The sequence below is a fragment of the Salminus brasiliensis genome, chromosome 2 (assembly GCF_030463535.1).
Source record: "Salminus brasiliensis chromosome 2, fSalBra1.hap2, whole genome shotgun sequence".
NCBI classification, from domain to species: Eukaryota; Metazoa; Chordata; class Actinopteri; order Characiformes; family Bryconidae; genus Salminus; species Salminus brasiliensis.
This window is the reverse complement of record NC_132879.1, coordinates 59,458,284-59,481,652: the sequence shown is the minus strand read 5'-3', so window position 1 is coordinate 59,481,652 and position 23,369 is coordinate 59,458,284. Positions and strand designations below refer to the sequence as shown.

General features: G+C 39.2%; 2 protein-coding genes and 1 long non-coding RNA gene across 4 annotated transcripts; 2 read left to right on the top strand and 1 right to left on the bottom strand.

Moving 5' to 3' along the window:
• Positions 1-664: 664 nt before the first annotated feature.
• LOC140549586 (uncharacterized) lies at positions 665-8,725 on the bottom strand. 2 transcript variants are annotated; one of them, XR_011979003.1, is made up of 6 exons: positions 8,651-8,713; positions 7,605-7,651; positions 7,135-7,252; positions 4,835-4,930; positions 3,686-4,653; positions 665-1,025 (listed from the first exon to the last, which is right to left on the bottom strand). It is a non-coding gene; the product is annotated as an uncharacterized lncRNA (long non-coding RNA). The 2 variants fall into 2 exon arrangements; XR_011979002.1 differs by having other exon boundaries at positions 4,835-7,252; positions 8,651-8,725.
• Positions 3,667-5,929, top strand: LOC140549564 (uncharacterized). Its single transcript, XM_072673306.1, has 3 exons — positions 3,667-4,693; positions 4,829-5,111; positions 5,198-5,929. Exons 1-3 carry the CDS (start codon positions 4,452-4,454, stop codon positions 5,864-5,866), a joined length of 1,194 nt encoding a protein of 397 aa, XP_072529407.1. The 5' UTR covers positions 3,667-4,451; the 3' UTR covers positions 5,867-5,929.
• A 1,246-nt stretch (positions 8,726-9,971) lies between the features above and the next one.
• LOC140549583 (uncharacterized) lies at positions 9,972-21,743 on the top strand. Its single transcript, XM_072673334.1, has 5 exons — positions 9,972-10,015; positions 10,822-12,148; positions 16,116-16,670; positions 20,115-20,317; positions 20,402-21,743. Exons 2-5 carry the CDS (start codon positions 10,927-10,929, stop codon positions 21,083-21,085), a joined length of 2,664 nt encoding a protein of 887 aa, XP_072529435.1. The 5' UTR covers positions 9,972-10,015; positions 10,822-10,926; the 3' UTR covers positions 21,086-21,743.
• Positions 21,744-23,369: the final 1,626 nt, after the last annotated feature.

Here is a 23,369-nt window from a genome sequence, read left to right as displayed (position 1 = left end):
TTTAGCTTCTGTTATTGTTATTATTCTCTTTCTTCTTTATTTTATTTACTTAATTGTTCAATTGTCTTTAACTCTTTAACAGTCATGAACACAATACATTTGATTCATCGTGAATCATTCAGAAAGCAGATATGTAAGTTAACCAGCTGGCTGATTTGTCCAGTTAGGGTAATTCAAGGCATGAACTAATAAATATTGCAGAACAGTAACTGTAACACAACAGAACTAGAATATAGGTCAGGTTTACTGTGCTCAATAAAACACAGACAAATATCCTGCCCTTACCTTCAATTACAACCACATATCCATGCTAGAGCTGGGGCCACATGATAAACTGGGACTGTTTTGGAGTTCCAGTTATGTGTAATTTTATTTCTTTGTGAAAAGCAGTACATTAAATGTTAAGCATAATGGAGTAATGAGAGGCAGGCACAGTTATATGACTATTTATTCAACATTCATAAACCAGTGTGTGTTTATTTAGCTACAGTATGTGTCCAAATCTTTGTGGACAACCCTTCTATAGCATGCATTCAGCTATTTTAAGTTGCCCCCATTGCTGACACATGTGCAAATGCACACACACACACACACACACACACACACACACACACATACACACAGCTTGACTACAGCAGAAATAATACTACTAGCTCATAAGATATTCAGTCAAAGTCAAAGTAACCTTTATTGTCATTTACATCATACAGCAGGAGTGCATAGCTAGACTTGCGTTTCTCCAGACTTCAATGTGCAAATATAACACAAAAAGATTCCCGAGGGCTCTGTTGAGGTAGCGTGACTGGTAAAGATCTTGAATGGATGGAAGTGAGGATCTAATGATTCTCTCTGCCGTCCTCACCAATCTCTGGAGAGCATTCTGGTCCAAGGTGGTCCAGCAGCCATACCAGACTGGGAGGCTGCTGGTCAGGATGCTCTCAATAGTGCCTCTGTAGAAGGTTGTGAGGATTGGAGATGGGAGGTTTGCTCTCCTCATCCGTCTCAGGAAGTGAAGGAAGTGTCCACTTGACAAGAAATAAATAAATAATAAAAATAAATGACTTTAATTATATGCCAGTCCTAAAGAATAACACATACAGTTCAGTCTATCAAACCGGTGATATGTTCCAATTCTCTTTACTCTAACTGTGCAACTTAACTGAGTGGTTACACACACTTTTAGGGGTAACATAGAGACACAAGTTTCTGCCATTCAACAAAAATATAATTGTTAGAGGGTGGCGACTGAGTGACGTATGGTGGTGCTGCACCATGTTGTGGAGATGCTGTGCTGTTCTTCAGTGAGGATTGACTGAAGTATGGGAACTAGGAATGTCTGATCTAGGATTATTTTTAATGGATCAGGGAGGCAAAACTGTGCATTTTGGAGGTGGTCAGCTGATGGTGCGGCTTTTTCATTTTTTCAGTTGGCTTAAAAGAAGACCTTTCTCATGAAAACCTTTACCAGGCTGCAAACAGGCCCTGCCTTGCAGTTTGGCATCAACAGCAAGTGCAAGATCTGCCATCCATGTCCTTACCTTTCTTGTCACAAAACTCTCGAATCTTTGCTCGCAGGACTCACACTCTTAATCAAGAGTGTGGTAGCCTGTTACCATGTTCAGTCTCATAATACCAATTTCAGTTCTCTTTTAATTACAGTTATTTGATCTTGCATCCGCCTTAAAAGTCAACATTTTTCCCTGACAGATCTGGACAACCATCAAGTTGTAACACCTGCCAGTTTATCCCAGTTCAGTCCCAGCTTGTCCAAGCCCTCAGTAACCTTAGTACCTCAGTAAACAAACCACTTCCAGTCATTGTCCCTTTCACTGATCGTGATTTCTGCCAGCTCCTCCATAATCCTCAGAAAAAGTCTTTCATGATCCTGCATACAAAGATGAGTAACTGGGCTGTGGTGCTGACATCGCTGACAGCTCTCATCCAGAGCCAAGGAGAAAAGGTCTGTGCTATAGAGTAACATGTAATGTCTGCAGCTACAGTATGTTTCCAAATGTTGTGGACACCCCTTCTAATAAACGCAAAATAATTTGGGAACATCTTACGAGTAAAGTATAAAAACCCACTCCAACACTTAAAGCTGTTATTGGAGCATAATGTGATTCTACCAAGAACGAGTCTGAAGATTATGCTGACCAATTATGGATTCTGACTTACTTCAAGAGCAAACTGGTTTGCATGATAAAATATTGGCTGGAACAATCAGTGTGTCTAATGATGTTCTCTACGCTCAGTAAATCTATGGTGCTCGAGAACCCCCTAGTGGCTGTAGCCCAGAATCTCTGAACTATTAGTCAGTCAGTCATCATATCTTGAATGTAAGTTTTCATTTTAACCAGACAAGATCTCATTTGTAAGTAACACACTGTCTGTTGACTGAGTGCAACATTGGAACCAGAAGAGTTTCCACTTTATTGAATTGCAGATCAAATATAATACTTTCGATACTTAAGCAGGCCCCTATATTATGACTATAATCTGAATAGTCTTTCATTCTTTCATTATTGTATCATTATTGCTGGTCTACCCAGAATCACTTGGCACAAGGCAGGAATAGAATCTTAATTAAAATAATTATTATAATGATACTCTGTCTGTGACACTTTTAAACCATCACTGTCAAAATTGACAAACCTCAGAATCACTGCAACTGATGACTACTGATGACTTACAATGACTACAAACATATCTTCTGGACAGTCATTTATTATGTTATGTAGGCATGGTTTGGGCTGAATCATTGCTAGCTGAAACAATTCATTCATAAGTGCCCCCTTAATAAGCAAGCTTCACTGTCCACATCTCAGACAAGATCTAATAGTGTTCATGGTGGAAACAGAAAAGACATCCTCCTTGGAACTGTGGCATGACGTTGAGAAGTACATACATAAGTAAAACTAAGTATTATCCTAAATTAACAGTACAGTAACAACACCAACCATTCTTAAAAAGAACTTCCTTCACAAAACCTACTTACGCAGTTTTCACAAAGATTCCAACATTCCCCAGTATTTCTTATTAGGGATTTGTTCAGTTTAGGAGGACATTGGACATCATCAATCTGACCTAGACGTCCTGTTAGGACTTTTCTCAAGAACTAATAAAAAATCTACTATTTAAATCTACTAATTAAAGAAGTTATTCATTAATGGGGGAACAGTCTGACCTTCTGACATCTTACAGTCTAACATTAGTCATCATAAGAAAATATTTGAAACAATTTTTGAGAATACCAATTATTCTTATAATTATTCAGGGGAAAAAAACACATCTAAGAATATTTGTTTTGTGTGAATATGACTTCTGAATTCACTTTCTTGGATGTCTTTGATTGTTATTCTTCAAAAATGTCTCAACTATGTAACAACTTTACTTTTAAGAGCAAATCTAAAAACAATCTTAAAATGTATATATATATGGTTAATGGTAAGCTGTAAAGCACAACATAAAGGCTAGTTTACAAATGATTTCCATAAAAAAAACACCAATGTGTGAATGTAGATCTTTTGTTAGAACTATTTTTAACAACACTCTGCAACACAACAGAAAACATGATAAGAAAATACAGCTTTATACTTGTCTTTATTGTTTCTGAACCTTTTTACATAGAAAGGCTTTATTCTCATTTTAGTGTCAGATCTACAAGAAAGGCCAGAGCAGACTCTACCTGCTGAGGAGATTGAGGTCCTTTGGAGTGCAGGGAGCACTCCTCAGGACGTTCTTCGACACAGTGGTGGCATCTGTCATCTTCTATGGAGTGGTCTACTGGGGCAGTAGCATCTCGACGGCAGATAAGAAGAGACTGGACAAACTCATAAAGAGGGCCGGCTCTGTCCTGGGGTGCTTCTTAGACCCAGTGCAGGTGGTGGGAGACAGGAGGATGACAACCAAGCTGGCATCCATGCTGGAGAACAGCTCCCACCCCATGCATGAGACTCTGGCAGCACTGGGCAGCTCCTTTAGCGACAGGCTGCTTCACCCCAAGTGTGTGAAGGAGCGGTATCGCAGGTCCTTCCTTCCTGCTGCCGTCAGACTACACAACCAACACTGCTCCCAGCGGACCACATACACATACACTTACAGTTTTTCTCAATTGCTAAAACACTAAACCCGGTTGTCTGAACCAAATGCTCAGTGCCCTGAACCCATTTATTGAAATGGTCAATCTTTTGGCAGAACCTTAAGCACTTTTCACCTAGTTAGACACTTGCAACAACAACTTGCAAACATATTTTCACCCACTAAAACACATTTGGCACTCTGATGCACTTGGGCTGCATAATGTTAAGCACAGCTGGCAAAAGGGAAATTCAATGAAAGCACAGGTGTTTCAACTTAAACACTGCAACTCAAAATTGATAACACATGTGACTAATGAGGTGAAGACACCAATATAAGCCAGTCCATGGGGCCCTGTTTGTTGAAGTCTCACTATGGACAGAAACAATCAGAGAGGCAGAGTAAGAGTAAGAGGTGGAAGAGGTGGAAGAGGTGGAAGAGGAGGAAGGGGAGGTATGAGACGAAGAACAAATATTTCAGATGAAATACGGGCAACTGTCATAGACCATGTTCTTGTCCACGGGTTGACAATGAGGGAAGCGGGACTTCGAGTTCAGCCCAACCTAAGCAGATTCACTGTGTCCACCATAGTCCGAAGATTCAGAGAAGAGAACAGGTAATTGCTTTTTTTCATTTTGTACATTTGTGCAGTATGACTCAATAAAAAGGTGTTTCATTACACTCATTTTCCAATATACTTGTAGGCCTCGTACTACATGTATTTTTTTGTAATTGCATGTTCTTTTTGTAGAATTACCAGATTGCCACATCAGGGAGGGAGGCCATCTATGTTGTCCCCACGCCAAGAGACCCTCATTGTTGACATGGTCCGTCAGAACAATTCAGTCAAACTCTGTGAAATACAGCAGAAGATCATTGACGACCATGTTAATTTTGAAGGCATCACCAGTATCAGCATTTCCACCATTGATCGTGTCCTAAAACACAACAGGATGCGGATGAAGCAACTGTACAGAGTACCCTTTGAGCGCAACTCAGAAAGGGTCAAGGAGCAAAGATTCCACTATGTACAGGTAGGTGTTCAATACTGCTGTCTACTCTACAGCATAAGGTTGTCTTATGCTGTACAGCTTACAAAGCTATATGTATTTTCCCATAGAGAGTGTTTCAACTGGATTCCTCAGAACAACCACATGAATATATTTATATGGATGAAGCTGGGTTCAATCTGACCAAAAGGAGGAGGAGAGGCCGGAATGTGATTGGCCAACGAGCCATTGTTACAGTTCCTGGCCAGCGTGGTGGCAATGTCACTTTATGTGCTGCAATCAGCAATCATGGTGTTCTCCACCATCATGCCATATTGGGGCCATACAACACTCAACACCTCCTGTCATTTTTAAGTGATCTTCGGGATATTGTGTTAGGGTTTCAGCAGCAGGATCATGAACAGACAGAGCATCCTGTCTATGTCATTGTGTGGGATAATGTGAGTTTTCACCATGCCGTGCAGGTCAGAGAGTGGTTCACTAGAAACCAAGAATTCCTGAATGTCTTCCTACCACCATACTCCCCTTTCCTCAATCCAACAGAGGAGTTCTTCTCTTCATGGCGCTGGAAGGTTTATGACCGACAACCCTACACCAGGGAAAATCTCTTGCAGGCCATGGAACTGGCCTGTAATGATATAGGTGTGGATGCATGCCAAGCGTGGATCCGGCACACTAGAAGTTATTACCCACGCTGCCTGGCAAGGGAGAATGTGGCCTGTGATGTAGATGAAGTCCTGTGGCCTGACCCAGCACATCGACATGATGTTATAGAGTAGATTTTGTATGCACTTTTGTTGTAAAGTTTATATATATATATATATATATATATATATATATATATATATATATATAAACTTTACAACAAAAGTATATATTATTTTAGGACTACACAGGCTAAACAAGAATTTTGTTTTGAAAATGCATTTTTGTGAACAATAAAGGTTATTTCTAAACACTTAATGATCTGGTCGTTTTGTTTTCCTTTTTTCTATGTTGTGTGTAATGACTGCTCAGTAGTGTTTTCATTTTGATTGACTCGGGGTCTGATCTGACAGCATTGTTTGCTTTTGAGCGCTGTTTGAACTGTTTTGAGGTGATAGTTTGGTTTTGCAGGAAGAGTCAGATGTTTTGTGAATGTAGTTTGAAAATTGAGTTTTGAATTTACAGTTTAGCGACATGGAGGGACAATTTCAAGAAATGTGTCTTAGCAATTGAGAAAAACTGTAACTACACACACATGTTCATGTTCAGGGAATACTATGTGCAATACCCCCCCCCATGTGCAATTAAGAGTCTTTTGCTGTAAATAATATTGTTTATTGCTTTTTAAATTCTTATTTATATTGTGTATATAGTGTAAATTATTTAGCACATTTTTTTGTAACTGAGTGTCTTGCTATCCCTTTCTGCTGTTACACTGGGAATTTCCCCACTGCGGGACTAATAAAGGACTCTTATCTTATCTTATCTTATCTTAGATCTAGCTGCTCCTCGACAGACATTTTTTTAAAACAAGCAACTTTTTAAATCCCTAATCTGAGGGACATTTAACAAAGCAGGAAAGCCTCTGTACATTACTGTATGAGCATGTGGGGCCATAATAAACCCTAAACCATGTGTAAAGGGTTATTTAAGCTAACATACATGCACTGATGAGTTTTCATAAAGCCTAAACCCTGCAAACACGGGCTCGGTGAACCTGGTGGAGAATGTGTACAAGGTCGTCAGTGCATGTGTGCTGGGTGAGATGTTGTAGAAGGTGAGTTTGCCAGCAGTCCAGTCCAGGTACACTCCTAATCTTCCACGACAGGATGGTGGGTTAGGTATGGCAGTGATCTGATTGTCGTGACAGACAGTATAACCGTCACGAGAGCTGTACAGCCTCCAGGACAGATTATTGAGTCCGAACAAACAGTCGCTGCCTCCTCGCCTCCTGATACCTTTGTAGCAAACGGCTGTTTCAACCCTCCCTGTCCATTCAGCCTCCCAGTAGCACTGTCCAGACAGACTCTCCACACTCAGAACCTGCTCCCAGTAATCAAACCTGTCTAGATGATCTGGGTATAACTGATCTTTATCCAGGCACTCTGCCTTTGTGTTCCTCTCGGACAGATGGAGTTTTCTGTGCGCTGTGTTGGGGTCCAGAGTGAGCTTGCAGGCATCTGTTCACACAAATACAGATTCAAGAAGAGTACACATAAAAGGAAAATCAGCATCAGTTTCATTCTGAGGTAAAACAACAGGGTGGCAAAAATGCTAAATGACATTCCTTTTTTAAACACATTATTTAAAAATCAAACAACTACCTAAATACTTTATACATACATTACATATGGTACCAGGTGCAAACAGGGCCAGACAAGGTGTATGTGTGTGTGTGTGAGAGAGAGAGAGAGTGAGAGAGAGAGACAGAGAGAGAGAGAGAGAGAGAGAGAGAGAGAGAAAGAGAGAGAGACAGAGAGAGAGAGAGAGAGAGAGAAAGAGAGAGAGAGAGACAGAGAGAGTGAGTCTTACATTTTTTTGGTATTGTGTTCATCCTGATCTTCCATCTATATTCCACCCTAAAGAAGGAAAAATACATGCACATTACTGAATCAGTATTAATTATACAACAGTGAATATCTTTAAGTAAAGATGAAAGTAAAGTGATAAAGAAAAAAAAACTGTTTATAGTTCACTGCAATATGTTCACACTGCAAAACATCTTAACAAAAGCATAATGTGTTTTTTTATCAGATAAAAACATTAATTTTAATTTTCATTTATTAAAAAGGAAGCAAAAGATGTACATAGGCTTTCTATACCAAGGGAAGCAGGCAGACATTCTGAGACACTAAAAGACAATCTTGAAAACGAGTCTGTAAATTTGCCTATAGGTAGCAAAACTTCAGTATGCACTTATTTAAAAAAGAAAACCTGTACAGCTGATAGCCGGGAATGACATCTCTTAGCTAGAGGAGGACTTTTTGCAGCATTGTAAATTTATTTTAAGAAATATCAAACAGCATGGTAAAGCACTGTAGGAAAATCTTTAAACACAGTGCTCACTGAAATTCAGCCTGGTCAGCTCAAATTGAACAACCTAGGACTGGTTTAAGGGGAGGTGGAAGTCGCTGACAAGCTGAGCTTGGATTAGGTAAAAACATACTGTTGGTTTGAACATCAGTTATGGTGTTATTAGCAAGTTGGTTGACCAGTCTGTATTTTGTGTTTAAAAGTACTTAAAGAGCAGAACTGCACATTGCTATTTTACACCAGGCCAAAGTAATTTGATGTTTTGGCCTTGGGAGTGGTTTGGTTTACTCTAATACAGTAAGAACAGGCATATTTTCAAATTCCAGATTTTAAGCAATCTCTAAATCTCGTTGCATACTTTACTCTGTGCTGTCCTGTGCTGTTCACAGTATTAATTGTGATTGATAAGTATCACACCATTAACAAAGTCCCTCACTCTACATCATCACCAAACTGCTCACTACAGCTTCTAACAACCATCCAAATCAATATATCTCTAAAATCATAGCAATCTGTAAAATAAAGGTAAGGGAAGCAGACAGTACCAGCTCTGTGTTCAGAGTTACGCAGTTCACTCTCAGCTGGGGCAGAACGCCACCCGCCACCCATAGAGTGCAACAGTGACCCCTACCTACGGGAGGTAATAACAGCACCACATTTCAACACAACACTACCACATTTCAGTCCAATCATCTGAACAAAGTACACGATTTTGCCATTAACTACTGTGTTGCTGTAGTCATTGACTAAATTTTTTATTCTTCTATGAACATTTTGATTCCCCCCATAATCTGCTTGCCCTGGTCAGGGTCACAGTGGGTCCAGTAGAGGCAATAGAGGCAATTTAACCAAACCACCTACCAGCATATCTTTGTGATTGGTTTCAGGTTATTACACTGTAAAACATTCAACACAATGTATATGATAAATGACACAGTGTAAATTTAATCATAATCTTTTTTCTTTGTGTGGCATTTACAGGATTTCATCCATGGGGTGGGCATTTGAATATGTAAGTGAGTCTGTCAAACCCCTTCCTCTTTCTGGTGAAGGAAATTGTCCTCACAGCATCCCCTCTTAATCATTCATTTCTCAGAGGACAGAGCAACACTTTCAGGAGGTCAGCATGTCTTCCTTTATTAGATGTCTTCTTCCAGACAGTATAATAGGAGTCTGAATGCGCAATGACCAACTAGCTGTAAGTTGTTAACCAATGACTTCCCTAAAATGGTTTTCTAAAAAGGCCATTTCCCCCACAATGTACATAGTTTTTAGTTTATTTTACTCAAAAGTATATATTGTTAAATTTCTATACAAAAGGTAAAGGCATCACAGTATGCTAGATCATACAAGCAATTAGTAACAGTAGGCATTGTACAGTGAATGATCGTCCTGACTGGGGGCAGTAGTCAGCACAGTAGATGAAAGTGAGGAATTGACAGCTGGGTATGAATGTAACAGAAGACCATCAGAAAGAAAGGAAGAACCTGCTCATGATTTAGGAGGACTCTGCCTGGATGATAAAATAATTATTCTGCCCTCAATAAAAAAAAATGCAAGATGCAAGAGGCAGAGTGATTACATGGTTTTCATGGTTATTTTTCTTGGGTAAATAGCAAAGCACTTTGTAAGTCGCTCTTATCCAGAGCGACTTACAAAGTGCTTTGCTTTTACCCAAGAAAAATGCTAAATGCCATAAATGTAATGTAAATGCTATAAATGAAAATGCTAAATTCCATAAATGTAAATGTAAATGTTTCAGAGCCACAGTGACCAGGAGGTTCAAGTGTCAGTCCCCCTGCAGGCCAGGTGGGGGCACTAGTTTTGCAGATTTTGTTCTGCTAAGACAATAAAGCATAGAAGAAGAACTGCAGTGTTCTTATAAAGGAACAGGGGCTGCTCTGCTGAAGGTAAAATACTCTTCTACACTGTTTACACTCTGTTTACAGCTCACTCCTACACAAACTAATAGAGAAATGTTCTCTTTTTGAACAGTAAGATGCAAACTATGTGAGAAACACCAGTCTCTTCCAGACTGAGCTGAGCAGGGTAATATTAGCTCAGTTTTTGGGTGATGTTTTTCTAGTTGGGTGGAGAACATCAGCAGTGGGTAGGAACAATAGTCACATTTGTTCAGGTACATGTAAGAAACACCTAAGATTTCTGCTTTCTTCAGTGTAAATGCTGATATTTTTATTTCACTTTCATCGAGGAAAGGTACCTGATGTGCTTTGTCCAGTTCCATTTTAGTCATTACATTTTAGCTCCTGGTTCTTATTATAAGTTTAAGTTAATGTTGTTGTGTTGGTTTAGCTTCTGCTGAGAGATGCTGTATAGACTGAAAATACACTGCAGTTCTAGAAGATCCAGATTTGTATTCAAATAGATATTTGTACATCTGATACTGTAGTTTGTTTTCTGCTACTATTTTTTACTACTGTCACTTCTTCATTTCTTGTTTTAAATGATAATCTAGTGAGGGAAAAGGTCAGCGTTACTGAGTAAGAACTTACTGGTAACTGTCATTGGGTCTGGCCTCTGGAGCAGTTATTTACAGTTTCTCCATCCACTGCTAGAAGATTTAGAGATTTATATATACTCTTTTAGGAGTCACACCATGTTCTTACAATACCAAAAATTTGTGATGATACTACCACCATGTTTCGTTCTCTTTGATTTTTGCCTAAATTATGGTTGCTTTTTTTTATTCCTCCAGGGTGGAATGACCTCCTGATCTCCTGTTGCAAGTCTTCTGTTTCTAATAACCACTTTCCAAAGCAGCCATTTATTTTAACAAATATGTCAAGAAACACAAAGAATCATGATGTTAAGATCAGAAAAGATTAAAAGTGCTAGTAGCTTCAGTTCTCAGAAAATGTCTGCTAATTTTCACATTAATATGCATTACAGACAAACACCCAATTATACAAGTAAAGAAAGAACTCATTGCTGCTCAGATTGTGGGAAGAGTTTTAGAAAACAAGGTCATCTCCAAAAACACCAGCGCATTCACACAGAAGAAAAACCATATCAGTGCTCAGACTGTGAGAAGAGTTTTAGAAAACAGGGAATTCTCCAAAAACACCAACGCATTCACACACAAGAGAAACCGTATCACTGCTCAGAGTGTGGACAGAGTTTTAGAGAGATTGGTACCCTCAAAACACACCAGCGCATTCACACAGGAGAGAAACCGTATCACTGCTCAGAGTGTGGACAGAGTTTTAGAGAGATTGGTATCCTCAAAACACACCGACGCATTCACACTGGAGAGAAACCGTATTACTGCTCAGAGTGTGGAAGGAGTTTCAGAGTACATGGTCATTTCCAAAAACACCAGCGCATTCACACTGGAGAGAAACCGTATCACTGCTCAGACTGTGGGAAGAGTTTTAGACAAAGTAGTACCTTTAAAACACACCAGCGCATTCACACAGGAGAGAAACCGTATTACTGTTCAGATTGTGGAAGGAGTTTCAGAGAAGGTGGTACACTCCAAAAACACCAACGCATTCACACAGGAGAGACACCGTATCACTGCTCAGACTGTGGGAAGAGTTTTAATCAACAGACTCACCTCAGAACACACCAGCGCATTCACACTGGAGAGAAACCATTTCACTGCTCAGAGTGTGGGAAGAGTTTTAATCAACAGACTCACCTCCGAACACACCAGCGCATTCACACAGGAGAAAAACCCTATCACTGCGCAGACTGTGGAAGGAGTTTTAAGCAACATGCTAATCTCCAATTACACAGGCGTATTCACACTGGGGAGAAACCGTATCATTGCTCAGAGTGTGGGAAGAATTTTAAAGAGAGTGGCACCCTCAGGAAACATCAGCGCATTCACACAGGAGAGAAACCGTATCCCTGCTCAGATTGTGGAATGAGTTTTAGGCAACATGCTAATCTTAAAATACACCGGCGTATTCACACTGGAGAGAAACCGTATCAGTGCTCAGAGTGCGGAAAGAGCTTTAAAGAGAGTGGTACCCTCGGGAAACACCAGCGCATTCACACAGGAGAGAAACCACATCACTGCTGAGACTGTTGGAGAAATGTCAAATATCCAAACTCCAAGAAACAGAAATGCATTAAGAAGCTGAAAAATTATTTGTGCATTATGAGGACAATGGCTCATTGCAGGGGGGAGGGGGATTCCCTTGTTGTATTATTGTGAGTATATGGAAATATGTAAACATAATTTGTATTTGGAGCGGATGTCCATTATGTATCCATCATGTGTTCATTGTGTGAACCACAGTCATCTCTTTTGTCTTGGTAATGTTCAGAGAGAAAATTTTATCTTTGTACCAGAACTCAGTAAGGTGTCTCACCTCTTCTAATCTGTGATTTGGCCATCTTAGCTCTTAACCTGCATAGGACATGTTTTCCGTTGAGGGTTAGGTGGTCTACTAGCTTGACCAAGATACTCGACCAGAATGTCACTGCTTTGTTGACCTACCTAGCAAACCTAGCCTGATCATGGTGGTCCACCAGTATGAACAACTTAACCAAGCTGGGCAATCAGTATGATGACTAGCTTTGTCAGGTTGGCAGCGCTAATGGACAAGCTAGTCAATCAAACTCAAATGAAAACAACTAAACAAGCCCTAAGTTTGTGTACCACCACAACCAGCTTTTTTTGCAGTGTAGGGTATGTTTTTACCTGGATAACCAGAGTTTACCCTGAATGTAAAGTATGTGAACTGACAGAAGCAGCCTTTATCTACACTAGGCTAATTAAACTAATATTAGCTCTTAAGTCTGTGATTTTAAGTGATGGTAGTTTTCAAGATGCATAAAAGAATATTTCAACACTTCCACAACCACCTTTCTTTTTGAAAGTGTTCTTCTGTTCTTAATCAGAACTTTCCTATTCAGTCAGACCTTGTCTTCACAAACATAAAAAATGTTGCCAAGAAGGATATTAAGTGAGAGTATGGTATCTAGTAGCTCCAGGTCTCAGAAAACATCTGCTAGTCTCCACACTAAAATCGAAAAACACCAAAAAATACAAATAAAGAGAGAGCCCATTGCTGCACAGATTGTGAGAAGAGTTTTACAGTACTGAATCTCCAAAAACACAGATGCATTCATACTGGATAAAAACCATATCACTGCTTAACATTATTGTTCATTTTCTTTTCTTCAAACTAATATATCTCGGAGACAAACATGCAAACAAAATACAAGTAAGGTGAGAATTCACTGCTACTCAGCCTGTGGGAAGTGTTTTACAGTACTGAGTAATCTTTGAAAACACCAGCGCATTCACACAGGAGAGAAACTGTTTCACTGCTCAGAATGTGGAAAGTGTTTTAAAGTACAGAGTAATCTGCAAGAACACCAGCGGATGAATGTGGTCCAGGCTGTGGTTGTAAAGTGAGGGGCACCCTTCCAAAAGACAGTGCAATCACAGGAGAAAAACCCTATTACTGCTCAGACTGTGTGATGACTTTCAAAGTACAGAGTGTCTAGGCTACTTACTGTCCAAGCTTGTGATAAGCTTTAATTAAGTTAACATGACAAAGGCAGGAAACTTGCTTGTGAGCATTTGTACCATGCCAATGCACTGCATATTTATGCCTACCCATATTTAGGGCAACTGTGTCTACATTTGTCCCCGTCCTTTGTTTAAACCTGGAAATATGCAGAGTTCTGTATTCTTTTTGTATAAAAGGTCTCCCAGCAAGATTATAACACAGGACCAGCTTTCAAATTGGAAGAAAAAGGGGAAAAACTGCAACAAATTTATAAACAGTATTGTGGGACAGTGGAAGAAGGTAAATCATTCAACCATAAAAACAAATATACTGCTCAATATTTCCAGGTTATTTAAAAAAGGTAAGGGTGCATGCATTTGTCACTGTACTATGTACAGCGAAATGTGTCCTCCGTATTTGACCCATCTGTAGTGGTGAACACATACACACACACACACACACACACACTAGTGGACTAGGGGCAGACACACACACACACCCAGAGCAGTGGGCAAAATGTGTCTGTCTGGTAACCATGTGCCATGTAATGACACCTGTTGTTCCTAATAAATGCTTCCCACACAGTTTTACAGTTACTAAAAAAATCTTAACAGAATTCTCCATGTTTTATAAGTGACACAATAGTGAAACGGACTTGCTGCAGTTGTTGCCAGGGGGGATTCTACAAGTATGGTGCAGCTTGAATAATGATTTACTTTTTTCAGTCAACACTTGTGTAACAATAAAACTATATGTATTTTCACCTATGACCTGTTAGACATGTGTAAATTAAATAGTTGAAATTTCATTTCAGTTCAAGGTTAAATCACTTCAAACCTGTTTGGAAATAAACTGGAGACTTAAGTCTTCGGATTTATTTTACTAACAAGTTGATAATTTAATTAGGAATTGTTTTGGGTTGGGGTGGTTGATCACATGGTTTCAGAGACACATTGAAAGCCTGGTTTCAGTGTGAGTCCCCCTGTAGTCCAGGTGGGGGCGCTAGTTCTACAACTGTGGTTCTTCAAAGACAGTGAAGCGGAGTAGAAGAAGATCCTGGTCCGCAGTGTTCTTCTAGAGGAACAGGAGCTGCTCTGCTGAAGGTAAACAGCTCTTCTACACTTTTACACTCTGTTTACACTGTGTTTACACTCTGTTTACACTGTGTTTACACTCTGTTTACACTCTGTTTACAGTTTACTTTTGCAGAAATGGGTGCCTGAACAAGCACCTGGGTGGCCTCTCTAAAGAGGAAGGGTCAAATTCTCTGGATGTTTAAAAGGAGAAATCTGCATGACCGTGTCAGATTTGCGAAATGACTTGAGAACGATAACTGATCATCCATGACTACTCCAAGGCTTCGAACTTCTGTTGATGGAGTGACCAGTGAGTTCTCAAAGGAGATGGCATATTTTTTTTTCATTTTTTTTTTATTGTAAAAAAGGAAAAAGTTTACTTTAATTTTATTTACTTCAACTTATATTATTATACTTTATTTATTTTGTATATATTTTTTATTATTAATTTCTTTTTTGTTATCTTTATCTATTGGTGAATGGAGGGACAGCAAAGTAAGAATTTCATTGTACAGCGTAACTGTCTGTTTCGGCTGTGCATATGACAATAAAACTCTTGAATCTTGAATCTTGAATTGTGAGGTCTAGCAGTTCCCAGGATACACAGTAGGAAAGGTAAGAGAATCCATAAGAGGATATTATTTTACCAAGAGAGCCAGTGTAAAGTGAGAAAAGAAAAGGACCAAGCACTGAGCCTTGTGGAATGCCAGTGGGGAGACTATGCTGCCTGGTATGAGAGTTCCTGTAGGTACGATGCAAATCATCGCCATGCCGAGCTGGTAATACCAAGGCTGGTGAGGACACAAGGAGGATCTTGTGCTTCACAGTATCAAAAACTGCAGAGAGGTCGAGGAGAATCAGGACTGATTTGTAATGTTGAAGTATTGTAAGCCAATAATAAGACAAAAGAGCAACAACACATAAAACATGAAACCCCAGGTGAGCAAGCGAGAAACCACAGTACAGCGAAGAACTCCCTGAGACTCCTCTGGTCAAAAATGATTCATAAATCATTGATAAATGGTAAAAATGTCTTCATAATAAAAGTAATAATGATGGTTAATGGTGGTAATAATAACAATTGGATTGAAATAGAGTCATCTCCCTGATCTGCTGTATTCTGCTGTATTTTACAGGAAGTTGTGGATCCAATGCAAGACTATTTTAAACATTGGGCACAACACGCTAGGCCAGGAGCTGGCTGAAGAGATCAATGAGAACAGGTTATGACCTCCTGTTCTAAGTCGTGGTCGTCTTCCAATAACTGCTCTCCTATGCAGTTAAAACTTGCATAACTTCTTTAAAACAAAACAAGGAAATCACAATGTTAAAATCAGGAGAGAGCAAAAGTGAGAGTATGGTATCTAGTAGCTCCAGCGCTCAGAAAACATTTACTGCTCTTCTCCACACTGGTATATCTCACGCACAACCCCCAAAAAATACAGGTAATGAGAGAACTCATTGCTGCTCATATTGTGGGAAGAGTTTTAGTCAACAGATTCATCTCCAAGCACACCAGCGTATTCACACTGGAGTGAAACCATATCACTGCTCAGACTGTGGGAAAAACTTTAATCAACAGAGTCATCTCCGAACACATCAGCGTATTCACACTGGAGCGAAACCGTATCACTGCTTCGACTGTGGGAAGAGCTTCAATCAACAGACTCATCTCCAAAAGCACCAGCGTATTCACACAGGAGAGAAACCGTATCACTGCTTAGACTGTGGGAAGAGTTTTAGGGAGAGTAATACCTTTAGAAAACACCAACACATTCATACAGGTGAAAAACTGTACCACTGCGCGGACTGCGGGATGAGTTTTAGACAGAGCAGTACCTTCAAAAATCACCAGCGCATTCACACTGGAGAGAAACCGTATTACTGCTCAGAGTGTGGAAAGTGTTTTAGAGTACAGAGTCACCTTCAAAAGCACCAGCTCATTCACACTGGAGAGAAACCACATCACTGTTCAGAGTGTGGGAAAAGTTTTAGACAGAGTAGTACTTTCAAAAAACACCAGCAAATTCATACAAGAGAAGAACCGTTTCACTGCTCAGACTGTGGAATGAGTTTTCAAGAGTGTGACGCCCTGCAAAAACACCAGCACCTTCACATGGGACAGAAACTGCATCACTGCTCAGAGTGTGGGATGAGTTTCAGATGTTCACATTTTAAGAAACACAGTTGCATTAAGAAAGAGAAAGTTTAATTGTGCAATATTCCCATGATGTACTGTTGTGGAAATAATATTTAATGTAATGTGTGAAAATGTTTCTCCTGACATTATCTGAATAAATTCTGAAAAGTTGGATTTGTTTCCTTCCATGTAGTAATCTGAATAGCATTGACAACTGTGACACTGTGGTGTCAATTCCTCTCAAAGTGATTATTCCAATATTGCCTCCATACATCTCCTGATACTGGGCCATAATACAGCTTCTTTGAAAACTATGTCTAGCCTTTATGCTGCGTTTTAAGGTGATCAACAGCTAATTTCACTGCGAGCGCTAAGTGGGGAAACTGAAATCCTGCAAATGTTGTAAAGCTGGAGTGGTGTGTGGCAAGTGGAAGTTCCACTCCACTAACATGCTTTGGTCACATGTATCCATTTATTATTTATTAAAACTGAGGTTTTGCTAACATTCACATAAAAATTAAATTTTTGGTTACAGAAAATGAAGTGTTTCAAAAACGTTCTCCAAAGTTAAAAAAAAAACAACAAAAAAAAAACTCATGTTTTCAGTTTTGTTGTGTGGACAGGGAAAACACAGCTTTGTGAAAATGCTGATATAACTGTACATGCATGTTTCTGGCTGAATCCCTGACACCTCCTTTCTTCTCTATGTAGTGAACTACATAAGTCATAAAGCTACAATGTCTGCACGCAGATAGCACTAAATTTCAGATTTTGACATATACATGAATGTAAATACTGTTTTATTACAAATATATCATTTAGAATCTGTCATTTCATGACTTGCAAAGCACACTACATAGAGAGTAGTGTGTAATTTAGCGTTAAACCTGTTTTCTTCCTTTTTCATTTTATTTTGATTTCATTGTCTCTTTATGAGGTACTTTCCCCCATACAAGATTAGCATGCTCATGCTGGTGTTTTTGACTGTGTGGACCTGTTTTTAAATCTGAATATGTGTAGAAGGGGGGCAAATCTAAACAAACACATATAGTTTCAAGTGGGTCTACTGAGTAGGGGATGTGGTGAATAATTATGCAGCCAACAATTGTTTCTTTGTTATCCACTTTTGTGTAACAATAAAACTTTATGTATTTTCACCTATGGCCTGTTAGCCTGGTGTAAATCAAATAGTTGAAATTTCATTTAATTTCAAGGTTGATATTCTAGTATTTTTCAACATCATCTTAATTATCTAACAAGTTTGGTATTCAATGAGAAGACACAAGAAGCGGGTGATCATGGTCCTAATGTGAGTGTTCCTGCATTCCAGATGGGGGCGCTACTTTTACAGCTGTGGTTCTCCAAATAAAATAAAGAGGAGATGAAGAAGATCCTGGTCCGCAGTGTTCTTCTAGAGGAACAGGAGCTGCTCTGCTGAAGGTAAACAGCTCTTCTACACTGTTTACACACTGATTACACTGTGTTTACACTGTATTTACAGTTTACTCTTACAGAAATGGGTGGAGAAATGTTCCCTTTTTAAACAATAAGATGTGAAATATATGGGCTAACAGAAGCAGCTTCATATAGACTGAGCCGAGAGGGGTAATGTTAGCTCAAATTGTGATTTTGGGTGATGTTTGGATGATACTTTTATTTTTACTAAAGTCTGTCAGTAAGAAGTAAAGCTTCATGAATCAGTTTCAGTCATTAACATTTATCTCCTGATTCCTTTTCTGGGTTTAGTTAATAGTGTTGTGTGGGTTCAGCCCCTGAACTGTTTTACTGTAGATCACTCATATCTGTGTCTTATTTTAAATCACAAATATCCAAACACAGCAGAATAGAGTCTAACACCCTGCAGTTCCTCTGTTTATGGATGCTGGATGAACTGAAGTTTACAGTACTAGAATTTACTCTGTACTTAAGTAGATTTTTTTTAGACTGCTACTTTTGTACCTCTGCCTAGGTGTTTACTACCAGAACTACTACTGGGCTACTGTCACATGTCGTTCTGATGCTTCTTTAAAGCGAATGTAGATTTAAAATAACTTCTTAAAAATGTAAAGAAAGTATAGCGAAGCAGCTTTACAGTAATCCAGCAATAATACAAGAGTAACACCACATTAAACATGACACCCAAGGTGAGTACAAGGCATATGAACAAACACAAGCAATATGAGTAAATACTGACATGGTGGTAGGGTGTGTGGTGGAGTCTGTCCGGCCTATTAGACACTCTTAGGTGGAACTACAGAACTACAGTCTACAAAGTGTTCCTATATCGTCAGTGGAGCTGATATAATAGTTCATTACAAACCAGGGAGTAATAGTTTGATATTATATATACATATACACACACACACACACACACATATATATATATATATATATATATATGTGTGTGTGTGTGTGTGTGTGTGTGTGTCAAAATATTACTCTGGTTTGGAATGAACTCTGCATATTGTAAGTATACAAAGAAAGATATGTACAAATTGTGTATATCTTTCTTTGTATACTTATATAGAGTGCTGAATACCTAATTCATAATATACAGAACAAATATGTACATTGTGTACAGTGTATGGTACATTGTGTTTTAGTGGATGCCACTGGATATGTCTAGTGTGTTCAGTATGTGCATTGTATATGGGCAGTAGAGTTTATGGGTATAGTGTAGAGTTCAGCAGAGTTACAGTGGATGGAAAAAGCTGGTCCTGAACTGATGGTTTTGGCACATATGCTCCTGGATCTCCAACCAAAACATACTATTGCTCAACATATCTTTGTTTTGTAAAACCACACTGGCACAGGTTTTCCATTTTAATACTTTGACTTGATTTTTATGTCTTTTTTTCTTCTCCAGAAAGGAAAGACATCCAGATCTCTTCCAATGTTCTTCAAATGACCTATACAGTTAAAATTTGCTTTCACAAACAGAAACTTTACCAACAAGGGTTTCACACAATGTTGAAATCAGGAGAGATTAAAAGTGAGAATATTGTATCTAGTGGTTCCACTGCTCAAAAAACATTTACTGCTCTTCTTCACAATGACATATATCGAAGACAAACACTAAAAAAATCATCTAAGGACAGACCGCATTGCTGTTCAGTTTGTGGGAAGAGTTTTACAATACTGAGTCAACTCCAAAGACACCAGCACATTCACACAGGAGAAAAACCCCATCAGTGCTCAGAATGTGGGAAGTGTTTTAGGGTACAGTCTCATCTACAAAAACACCAGCGCATTCACACAGGAGGGAAACCCTATCAGTGCACTGAATGTGGGAAGTGCTTTAGAGAACAGAGTTATCTCCAAAGACACCAGCGCATTCACACAGGAGAGAAACCCTATCAATGTTCAGAGTGTGGAATGAGTTTTAAAGAGAGTGGCACCCTCCAAAGACACCAGCGAATTCACACAGGAGAGAAACCCTATCAGTGCTCAGATTGTGGGAAGTGTTTTAGGGTACAGAGCAATCTCCAAAAACACCAGCGTATTCACATTGGAGAGAAAACATATCACTGCTCAGACTGTGGGAAGAGTTTTATTGAACTGAGTTCTCTTAAAATACACCGGCGTATTCACACTGGAGAGAAACCGTATCAGTGTTCGGAGTGTGGGAAGAGTTTTAAAGAAAGTGGCACCCTCCAAAAACACCAGCGGATTCATACGGGAGAGAAGCCGTATCACTGCTCAGAATGTGGGAAATGTTTTAGAGCCCAGAGTCATCTCCAAGAACACCAGCGCATTCACACTGGAGAGAAACCATATCAGTGCTCAGACTGTGACAAGAGTTTTAATCAACTAAGTACTCTCAAAATACACCGGCGTATTCACACTGGAGAGAAACCCTATCATTGTACAGAGTGTGGGATTAGTTTTAAAGAAAGTGGTACCCTCCAAAGACACCAGCGGATTCACACAGGAGAGAAGCCGTATCACTGCTCAGACTGTGGGAAGAGTTTTAGAGTACAGAGTCATCTCCAAAGACACAAGCGGATTCATACTGGAGAGAAACCGTATCAGTGTTTGGAGTGTGGAAAGTATTTTAGAGTACAGAGTAATCTCCGAGAACACCAGCAGATTCACACGGGAGAGAAACTGTATCACTGCTTAGAATGTGGGAAGAGTTTTATTCACTTGAGTAATCTTAAAACACACCAACGCATGCACACAGGAGAGAAACCATATTACTGCTCAGATTGTGGGACTAACTTCACACATTCAGCTTTTACAAAACACAAATGCATTAAGGAGGTAAAAGTTTAATTGTGCAATATTCTCATAATGTGCTATTGTTATTATAATTATAAATATTTGTTATATTCAAAAGTTGGATTTTCCCTGCCATGATGTAATGTGAATTGTACTTTGGGGACAATTGTAAAGTGGAGGTTTATTGTATTGTAAGAGTATGTGTTTTTTTCTGTCTAGTTTTACATTTTTCCAAATTTGGTCACACTTCATTTTCAGTGGTTTTGTAGCCTACATTGTCCAAGTATACCATAGGTACAGGTACACAATATTCAGTTTCAGTTCACAGTAGGAGCACAATACTTAAACCAACATTAAAAGCAGTACTGACTGTCAGAAGAATGGGATTTGACACATTGACGGTCTATTTACAGCTAGGTAGAATGCAACTCTACCTGTCTAATTTCCTACAGTGCAACAGTGACCTCTACTGACTACAATAAAACAGCACTACTAATTTTGTTAATTAGTACTAAATAAATGTGCTTATTTATTATATTTATATAGTGATCTGAACATGTGCATGTTGTTACATACATGTTGAGGGGAGGGGGGTTGCACCATTTGAGGACTTGTGTGAATAATTGACATTTGACTTGGTTCTAGAGTCTGTTAAAGTGTTGACTGTGCACTTATTTTTGGCAGTGAATTAATTAAACAAATCTCTAATAGACTTAAACATGAACATCATGGTGACCCGTTTGTACTCTTTCCTCCTGTGTTGTGCTTGCAAGCGGAATTTCCAATTGCTCAGAGAACAGAGTAAAAATGTATGGTTTCACCACTTACTCTGACAAAGAGGAGAAAACAAATGATAGCCCAAGTCAGCAGCAGTAATCTTACCATTCCCAAAGATTAAAGCAGCATAAAATGTGATGTGATCTTTTTGTGAATATGATCAAATCACTGGGAAGCTTAATGTTCAGTTCATTCAAAGGGAGCTGAGACTCAAGGAGCAGGAACAGGGTTTATTAAATACCCCATGTGTTTCTTGTGCTGGAAGAAAGTGAGAATGGGTTCACCACACCTGTATTGGCTTATGTAGGAATTTGCCCTTGTGGTGAGGTGTTGTCTTTGTTTCCCAACATAAGTTATGGAACTCCATTAGTTGTGCTCACTAACAGCTCTTACTGCTGTTGTTTAGCAACGTATGAGCTCCTCCATCTACCAGCACTCAGCCAACATCACTGCTCCTCCACCTGTAACATCACTGGTCCACATCACTTCTGACCTATAACATCATTGGTTATCAGCCCTGTAGTACTCCTGGCATGCAGCATGTAGCATCACTGCAGTATCTAATAATGATTATGTAAAGTTTATATAAAATTGATTCATGTATGATCCATTATGGTACATGGCTGCTTTACTGCAGTTCTCACTGTTCCTCCGCCATGCAGCACCCAGTGCTTTTTGATTGCTCGTGTAGTAATAGCACCGAGTGGGGGCGCTAGGTCTACAAAAGTGTGGTCCTCCAAGACAATAAAGAGGCGAGGAAGAGTCCAGTCCGCAGTGTTCCGGAGCTGCTCTGCTGAAGGTAAACAACTCTCCTACACTTTCATACACTTTTACTAAGAGTTTACAACGTTGTGGGGAAATGTCTAAAAGGGCTCCTTTAATAAGTAGTAAGACGTGAAATATGTCCATTTGAAAATTGAGCAGACACAGAAGCAGATTAATGTTAGTTTTTAGGCTTAAATGTTGGGTGATGTTTTTTTCTGGTTGGTTTGGAGAACATTAGATAGATTTGTACTTTTCATGTTGTTACTTTTAATCTAAGTCATTTAAGTCTATCAGTGAGGACAGGCACACATGATACTTCTTGATTCAGTTTTATTCAGTAACCTCTTCTAATTCACTTTGTGGGTGTAAGTTAATCCTATGGTGTTGGTTCAGCTTCTGGACTGCTTTAAATACAGATGCAGACATGGATGGAGCCTTCTATCCGTTTCCTCCGATCATTTTATTCCATAGTTGTGCATAGTTCTCTGAAAGCTTGAGGATGTGGACGGACTGGAAATAATGGAAAACAACCTTTAATTTAAAAAATAAAAAATAAGGATTGTGTGTTTAAGTTTTAATTGTTAAGATTGTTTTCTATAAAATAAACACAGGGTAGAATTCTGATTGCTTATTAGTTGGTAGAGGGGGTCATTGTCCTTTTGGAACTCGATTGTGTTCAAGATTTAACTGTCTTGCTGATGATCTGAGGTTACGCTAAAGAATTCTGAGGTAGTGGCTCTCTCCTTTCCATCCACGTTGCAGTATATCAGTTCCACTGGCAGTAAAACAGATCCAA